The sequence below is a fragment of the Emydura macquarii genome, unplaced genomic scaffold (assembly GCF_026122565.2).
Source record: "Emydura macquarii macquarii isolate MOO-44397 ecotype Brisbane River unplaced genomic scaffold, CSIRO-AGI_Emac_v2 contig_554, whole genome shotgun sequence".
Lineage (NCBI taxonomy): Eukaryota > Metazoa > Chordata > Testudines > Chelidae > Emydura > Emydura macquarii.
In genome coordinates, this window is record NW_027130691.1 from 7189875 (window position 1) to 7198346 (window position 8472).

General features: G+C 40.5%; 1 protein-coding gene across 4 annotated transcripts; it reads left to right on the forward strand.

Moving 5' to 3' along the window:
* Positions 1 to 201: 201 nt before the first annotated feature.
* MTRFR (mitochondrial translation release factor in rescue) lies at positions 202 to 8146 on the forward strand. 4 transcript variants are annotated; one of them, XM_067539665.1, is made up of 3 exons: positions 202 to 328; positions 5192 to 5509; positions 6972 to 8146. In XM_067539665.1, exons 2-3 carry the CDS (start codon positions 5228 to 5230, stop codon positions 7182 to 7184), a joined length of 495 nt encoding a protein of 164 aa, XP_067395766.1. In that variant the 5' UTR covers positions 202 to 328; positions 5192 to 5227; the 3' UTR covers positions 7185 to 8146. The 4 variants fall into 4 exon arrangements, with proteins under 4 accessions (XP_067395766.1, XP_067395765.1, XP_067395764.1 ...); XM_067539664.1 differs by lacking the exon at positions 202 to 328 and adding an exon at positions 1506 to 1529; XM_067539663.1 differs by lacking the exon at positions 202 to 328 and adding an exon at positions 4553 to 4642.
* The last annotated feature ends 326 nt before the right edge of the window (positions 8147 to 8472 follow it).

Consider the following 8472-nt stretch of genomic DNA (forward strand, 5'->3'; position numbering starts at 1 on the left):
TTATTGGCTAAGAGGCGGGAAGTACAGGCGAGCCATGTCCACGCGTGCCGATTGGCTGATGCGGCTGCGCGCCGTACGAGCATCCGGGCCACGATTGGCGGAGGGGAAGAAGCGCACGTTCGTAAAACAGCCCGCTGCCCCGTTGGCTTTTGCTGCGGGAAGCCGTGCTTGGCCACGCCCCTCTGTTACATGCGCATGCTCAATGATGTACGGTGAGGGACTTTGCGGATTGTACATGCGCAGAGTGGACGTGTGTAGCGGGAAGTGCGGTGCGCATGCGCAAAGCGGTGGATAGTGATGTGTGGCCTGTGGTGACCCTGATTCGCCCGTAAGTAAGAGGGGTCGGAGGGCGAACCTGAGCCTGAACAACCGATTCCCCCCTCCCCAGTCACACTGAGCGAACACTCCCGCGGCAGCCCTGCGCCGCCCGGCCCGTCGGGTTTATCAGCCTGCAGGCAGGGGCCGAACTGCGGAGAGAACCCAGGAGTCCCGGCTCCTCTCCCTGCCCCCGCTCCCACAGCTGGGGAGAGAACCCAGGAGTCCCGGCTCCTCTCCCTGCCCCCGCTCCCACAGCTGGGGAGAGAACCCAGGAGTCCCGGCTCCTCTCCCCGCCCCCGCTCCCACAGCTGGGGAGAGAACCCAGGAGTCCCACAGCTGGGGAGAGAACCCAGGAGTCCCCGCTCCCAGCCCCCCCAAAAACCCCTCTTCAGAATTAATTCTGTTTTCCATGGACTTGGAACTGGGCTGTGGAACGTCATTTGCGGTCTGGCTGGAGCCCCCCAAAGATACGGCCCATGCGGGGCAGTGAGGGCGATTTCCCATTGAAGCCCAGGCTGCCACCCAGGCAGAGCACGTGTTCAAACTTCTTACTCCCTTGACCTCCGATCCCACTATTTTTCCCGTTTCACCCCCACGCGCGCACACACACACACGCTCACAACCTTAGCTGCATCCTGGAATCCTTTGTGCTGCTCTGTGGGACAGGAGCCTGTTAGGGCACTGCTAGTGTGAGGAAATGGAAGCAGATGTGCATGAACCACAGACTGACCATCACTGAAACGGGTGTGTGCAGGCCTTACTTGTCAGTGAACTTAGATGGTATTCTTCATAAGAAACAGACACAAGCTATTGCAAGTGGTTCTTTGCATTTCAAAATGAAGACTGATGTTTTGGATTAGTTCTTGGTTACCCTGACAGCCCAACCATTAAGTATACACACAGTGCCAACATGGTGCTACTTGCTTTACAGACAGGTATGAAGACAAGGTTCCTGGACCAAAGCTCTTATACTAGAAGATAAACTATCATCTCTTGTGTATATGCCATAATTGCTTACCATGATTAAATCAGAGCTTGGTCTCTTGTAGACCTCTTCCTAGCTGATCTTGCCATGAAATCATGAGGCACTGTTTTACTACCACCGTTATTTCCTTGGCAACTGATATTGTAAGTATTGGATTGTGACTTCACTCAGGATGAAGCAAAAGGAGAGGATGAGCTGTGAAGGGGAAAGCCATTAAATGTATAAGGTGACCTACAAATCAGTATGATAATGCTGACTTATTAAATAATGCTACTCACTTGTGCAGCCCCTCAATAACACAGGTATTGCATGTCTTAGAGATGGTTGAAATAAACTATAGGTAAGGGACTTGTTTAAGGTCACACAGTGGTTCAGGGTAGAAGAAGGAATGGAACTCAGGTGTCCATCACACTTTCTAGTAGGTGACACCCCAACATTTGGGGGTGTGTGCTGAATGCTCCAATTAGGAAGGCTAACAGGAGGATATTCAGCATATTAGTTTAATATCCAAGAAGTTGACAGCAAGGGGATATTAAAGTACTGACTGTTCTTCTTTCCAGTCTGGCTGTTAAGGGCATTTTGCTAAAATTGATGAGTGATATCAGGTTGAGTTGCAGGATACATTTAACTAAGAGACACCAAGACATTTGAATTTTTAGAAGCCTTTCAGCAAAATGGAGGGATACCTTGTGTGTGTGGACTTCAATAATTAAAATCATCAATCTGCTGTTGGATGCTATGTGGAGGGTATAATAATTGCAGAGCTTTCACTGCACCAGGCTCCTGATCTAAGGAATTCAGATAAACTTGACATTTCTAGGTGTGTATTAAAGCACCCTGTGATGTTACTGTCTTTTTATAGACCAAGATGTTTCCCCTCATTAAACTACATTAATGGTAGCAAGGTGATGCCTATGCTGATTAGGACTAACATTCACCATTATTTCCTCTGTCTCCCACACACACTACACCTAACAGCTGTGGGTTTTTTAAAAAGATCCTGTTTTGTGTAACGTGAAATCCTGGTATCTGTCTTGTTCTGTGCATCTTCTTTTTAGTCTTTTTTTTTTTTAATAGCTACAGCATCAAGGAACAGTAGCAAATTCACATTAGTCTGCAAGCATTAATCATGCCCTGAATCTTCCCTATTCACTTGTCATGGGTAGCACAGACAGTTAACCTTAGTTAAAACAAAGCATATCTAAGCAACCAGTTACTGACAATAGGAAAGAGAAAATTGCTCCTATAACTCATTGCTGATATGCTTTGAAGAATTGAGTTGCTTGAATTGAGTTGCTGCAATAAAACTGTGCATTCCCATCTTTTAGTTTTTAGTGCCACCAAGTGGTCAGTTTTACCTACTCATTAACCACTCAAAACTATTTCAGTTTTTCCCCTTTCCTCCTACCTGTGGAGATTTATTGCTAGTTGAATGTTAACATTTTTTATCAATTGTGTTTGGGACATACAGTTCACATATGCAAGTAGTCATTCTTTTGAACCAAAGAAGTGAATATTTAAAGCAAAACAAAGATGTCCAATTATCTTAAATAGAGCCCAAGGAACAGTGCTGTTTAATAGCACTAGAAAGCTGAAGTCAATTTGTGTAACCACAGACAGGTGGTTGCAGTGCAAGCTTCTCTACACTTTCAGGCCTATAAGGATCAAAACCCTGACCAGAAGGGATCACCTCTAGTATTCAGTCTTCATAGCCCATTGACCTGCTATCTTAAACGGTGTCCATTTTTATGTGGAAATGAAGAGTTATGACAGGAAAAATGGAAATGGATGAGGAGTTGGCATGAAAATCATTAATGGAATTACAAAGGTTTGATGGCTAGAGCAACCAGTATACTGATAAATTCAGTATAGTCACTCTAGCATGAAGTAGCAGCAAGTAAAAAAATGGCACTTTCATTTATTTTAAAAATTAGAATGGGCACCAAGAATAAAAGTCTCAAATAGATAGGAATTGTTAATCTAATGCTTAGAAGTTTCACAGCAGAGAATAAAACCTGTCTAAATCAATGTTCTCATGACAAATTATTCTTGTTCAATTATCATATGTCTCTAATTCCCAGCTGCATATGTTTTTGCTTTCTCTGAATATAGATAACATTGTCATAGTTATTGAATATCTTTCATCCCAAGATGTTTTACATAAAACAAACACTCTACATCCTACATACAGTGTGGGGTTATTAAAATCCAACACTGAAATACTGCCATCTCTATGCTGGAACATGGCAGATGCTTAACACCATTCCACGAAGTGAACATTACTTTTTTCAACTGAAACTATAAAGAAGTGAGAGGCAGAATGTATTTTCTTATCTTAGAATTTAGCCAAGACATAGTGGTATCAGCCACACGCTTGTAAAAAGTTATGTGAAGGTGGGAGTGTCTTTACTGAACAAAATATTTGCATCTTATTTGAAAGATAGGACCTCATCCAGCAGAGTGGCTTCTAACATCACAACAGGGTATTGATTTGGTACAGACTCAGCAAAGAGTACCATCTAAATCATCAGCAACAATCACTTTCTGTAGCATTTAGATGTTCCTTCAAGGTCTCCCAGATAGGTACAGAAAAGCCATTAGTATCTAGCAAAAATAACATTCTGCTCTTGATAAGAAAGTTTCATTCTAGTAATTTCACTAATTTGAAATATCACATTGCAGACTACAGTAAATTTAGCTAAAGAAACTAAGTAAATCACATTCTGACTATCTGGGTCACCTTTGATATCTTAACACCAACTTTGTAGGTATAGATTGGCTCACACTAGAAAGAAATATACAAGAGCACAGTGTCACTGTATGAATTTAATACTGATTTTCTTAAGTGAGCCATCATATGTAACACCTGAGGGAAATTTACTGCCTTCTGTGGGGTTCTGAAGATATTAGAAACTACTCAGGCTTTGGTCTTGTATGGCCCAGCCCTGAACTCATTGCAGGCTTTGGGCCAGATTCATCCTCCCATCTATGCTAGCTTGGTGGGGAGCGGCTGTGGTGGATGAAAAGTGTCTGCAGTCTCACACCATTGCAGAGTCAGTGCAGCTGAGGAAGTTGGCAGCAGTTGCTGGGGAGAGGTGCTGATTCCTCCACAGCAGAGCTACCTGCCTTTGCTGTAACTTAGTGCTGCCTCCACTCAGCAGAATGCCCACAGAAGAGAGTTCTTGTATCAGTACTTGACTGCTTCAGTGTGAATCCCTGTAGTGTTCAGAGAGCAGTGAACTACACTTCTCTTTGTCAGCAAGAATGAATCTGGACATCAGGATTCAATGGGAATTTTGCCTGAATGAGAACTTCCAAATAAGGCTATTAGGTAGCGAGGTGCATGGCCTTCTCTTTCCATTAGGTCTTTACCCCCTTCTTTTCTAGTATAATATTCTGACCATTGATTTCTTGGGGCTAGGATTTCACCCAGAGTTTATAAACCAAAACTGCATCCCTATTTGAATGTTGTTTTGAACCATTGTGTAAATCAGACTTCCAAAACCAAGTAAACTAAAAAAAGGTGAGCAATTAGTATATTTCACCAGAACTAAGGAATTGCATCCTAAAGCTCAAATTTGCACATTTGGAATGAGGCTTCTCTATGTTAACAAGTGTTTTCAAGCACCACTTAATGTCTTGATTTTGAAATTTAGTCTCTGTTTTAACTTATTGGCTATTTTACAGATGCCTTATGGAAAAAATAACTTTGGCTACTTTAAGAAATTTTGTTGTAACTTCATAACATTCATTTGAAATATTTAGCTTCCAAATTTGACACATCTGTAACAATGCTACATAGCTAGTTTGACATCTTTTAAAATACATTGTCATATTAGGCTAAACTAGATTGATATTTGATTATATGATTGATATTTTCTATTTCAGGTTCCAGTCAAGAGGAAGTTCTGTTTCCATTTCTTTATGAATGCTTCAAGTTTCTTTCATTCCACAATCTTACTGACCAAAATAAATAGGTTGTCTTGGAGACCATGGATTGGGAGGCAGCAAAAGTTTTTATCCCCCAGACTGGCAGTACCTTTATTCCAGGTAGCAGAAAAGAAAAATTCTTGGGATCTTCTGGCACTAAGTGAAACAGAATTAGAAGAACAGTTTGTAAGAGGTGATGGCCCAGGAGGCCAAGCAACTAATAAGACAAACAACTGTGTGGTCCTGAAGCATATTCCATCTGGGATCGTAGTCAAGGTAATTCAGTTATTTGGTTCCATCAAATGACTTCCTGCATCATCTTTACAAAGACCTTCCTGGCTTTTTTTTTTTTAAAGCAATGTGTATTATATATGTATTTTTTTAAAGCAATATGTATTCTAGTTTAAAGACTAGCCTGCTTATGATGCACTATTGCAGGGCATTCAGTATACAGCAATCAGGGAAGAAGTGTTCAGCATGGTACAACTGCCATGTGCATTACAAGGAGATTCAACTTCCTCTGCAGGGTTAATCGGCTAGTGGCAGACTTGGTGAACTAATGGTTTGAGCTGGTATGATAGATCCCATGGTTCTGACCAAGATGTATTGATATTTAGAATGTAAAGAGCTAAATGATAGCATGTGTGTTGCTTTATGTCCCTGATTTTTTTTTTAAGGCCATCCTTACATGATACCCTTCATAGGAAAAGTAGGCAACCCACATTAGCATTCATATGTAACATCCAATTAAAGAGAGACCTGAAATTTTCCTCTTCAGTAGCTCCTATCATCTAAAGAACTCCAAAGTGCTTTACAGTAAGCCTTCCAATGTGCTATGGCATAAGGAAATGTCTATTTTACAGATGGTGATGGAGGGACAGAGCTTAAGTGACTTTTCCAGGCCCGTAGAGCAGGGAACAGAAATCAGGACTCCTGGCTCCCCCTTCCTGTTACAAATGCTAGACAAGACTACAGCTCCAACAAGCTTTGTACAAACTGAGCATAGCTATTTCTCCTCAAATTAATCCTGAGTAAGAATAATTTATCAACTAGGGGCTGACCATTTATCCTTATGAGACCAATTTTTGCTCACTAGCTATAACTTAAGAATCTCTTCTTTTTACTCTGTATAAGTTCAGTTTAGAAGTAACATGAAGGAGGAACAGTCTTCACACCTACCAGTGAGAATGATTAAGACAAAAGTCAGTGGGCAAAACTGCAAGATCCCTTATACAAAAAATGCTACCTCAAAACACTTATCACATCACCTGGTAGTTGCCAGAAATGGTTTGCTCTTTACTGCTGTATCTGAAAGGGAGAGGCCAGTGCATTGAAGCAGGGGCGTTTTGAGTCAGTAATCAAATTAATAAACCTCAATTGTTCTAATCATCTCTTGAATTTTACCACATAAAGAGAATACTTTTCCTTTAGAAACTGTCATGAGACATATTTGGCTTCTTATTTCCCTGTCCACTTTTCCTTATTAGTCTGAAACTCAAATATCACTCTTATCAGAGCTGCTTTTTTTTTCCTTCAGCCAGTACATAAATAAAATCAAATTACAGGCGAAGTATTCCACTCCTTACTTATACAAACACTTTTAAATTTTAGGATTAATTCGTATTAATAAGGATTACAGGATGAGGCTCTATTCTAGTACAACATGTTTAGTAAAAGGAAAAATGTGTAGGTGTAGCATGAACAGAGTTAATTTACAATAAAATATCTTTTTTTTCAGTGTCATCAAACTAGATCAGTGGACCTGAACCGAAAGAGAGCCAGAGAAATCCTGCAGCAAAAAGTTGATCTTTTTTACAAAGGTGAAAATAGTGATATTGTAAAAGAGCAAAGAGCAGCTGAGAAGAAAAAGCAAGAAAAGAAAAGAAGAACAAAGGAGAATCTAGAAAAGAAAAAGCATTTTAAAGAAATGAAAGAATTAGATACCAAATAAGTGTGTGAGAAAATACCAATTTGGCTTGTCAGGGAAAAAGGAGAGAGTTTGTCACTACCCTTGAAACGTGTTAGAAGTTTTCTATCTTAATGCCGTTATAAGATTTCATAATAAACTATTATAATGTAGAGTTTAGTAACCTGCTATTAGTGCATGACTAAAGTATTTAGCCAAATGTTAACAGTCATATGTTTCCTCTACTACTGTGGACATCCCGGTACTCAGAGATTCAATAATCATCAGTTCATTTGTGCCAAGTTTAGGACAGGTGTGGTAAGAAAACAAGATCCATTTAATTACAGCCTTATGGATCTTACAGGAAAACTCTCTCCAGTATAGTTAATTGAGAAAAACTAAGAAACACAATTTGCTGAGAATAGTCTCCTCTCCCTGTGGGAGGATTTAGACACAATTTCTAATGCTTTCATGCTTAAGTCCCCACATAAAGATGAGGACTTCCCCGAAACATAGTCAGCCTTATCCTATAGTCGATACTCAGACAACATTCCCATTTAACTCAGAATCCTTTTTATAGAAGTACAGTCGACAGATTGGATGAGCTATTAAACATTGGTTTTTAGGCATTACATCGTTGTCAACTGAAGAAAGATGTGATAACTAACAAAGAGGTGGAGGATACTGTAGGCTGAAAGTTAGTTTGGTGAGTTCACTCATCTGAACCATTTTTATGCAAAGTATCCCTTTCCCAGAACTCCAACATCCATAGTTTGCACTGAGAAGTCTCCCTTTCTTTGAGTTTCATTGTCCAGTTTCAGAATTAAATTTTACTTAGTTTACCTTGCAGAATTTTGATGCCACAGAATACTAGTGTTACGCCAGTGTCTGAACTGTACCACAATATACTTGGATCGTTTCACCTCAGAAAGGGTCTTTAATCTGCTTTAAAAATTTCCCCAGCTTTATTTGAATAGGGAACATCTACTCAATTTTATTAATTTTTTTCCCTTGTGATTTTAAATCAACATCTTTATCTTCCCTCTTAATAGAGAGTTTAAAAAAAAAAAAAAAAAAAGTCAAATCACATCCCTCAACCTTCACTGTATATTTCATTCTTATGCACACACCCCATTGGTTGCTATCAGAGATTCGAACCTCCAGCCCTGAAGGGAGGGGAAGAGGAATTTTTCAGAACCGAGGTCATAGTATTATGGGGGAACTGCCAAGCCCTTTGCTTTTTATAAGAAGTAATGGCGCCAGCCAGCAGCTTTACCTGCTTCCTGCAGGGACTGACTGCATCAGGACAGTGCTATGGACGGACCATCTCCAG

Bases quoted from the DNA above. Each gene is read 5' to 3' on its own strand.
- MTRFR (XM_067539663.1), top strand. From the start codon at position 4,568: ATGAATCTGGACATCAGGATTCAATGGGAATTTTGCCTGAATGAGAAC. The intron at 4,643-5,191 runs GTGCATGGCCTT...TTTCTATTTCAG, and splicing joins TAAGGCTATTAGGTAGCGAG to GTTCCAGTCAAGAGGAAGTT. The intron at 5,510-6,971 runs GTAATTCAGTTA...CTTTTTTTTCAG, and splicing joins CATCTGGGATCGTAGTCAAG to TGTCATCAAACTAGATCAGT.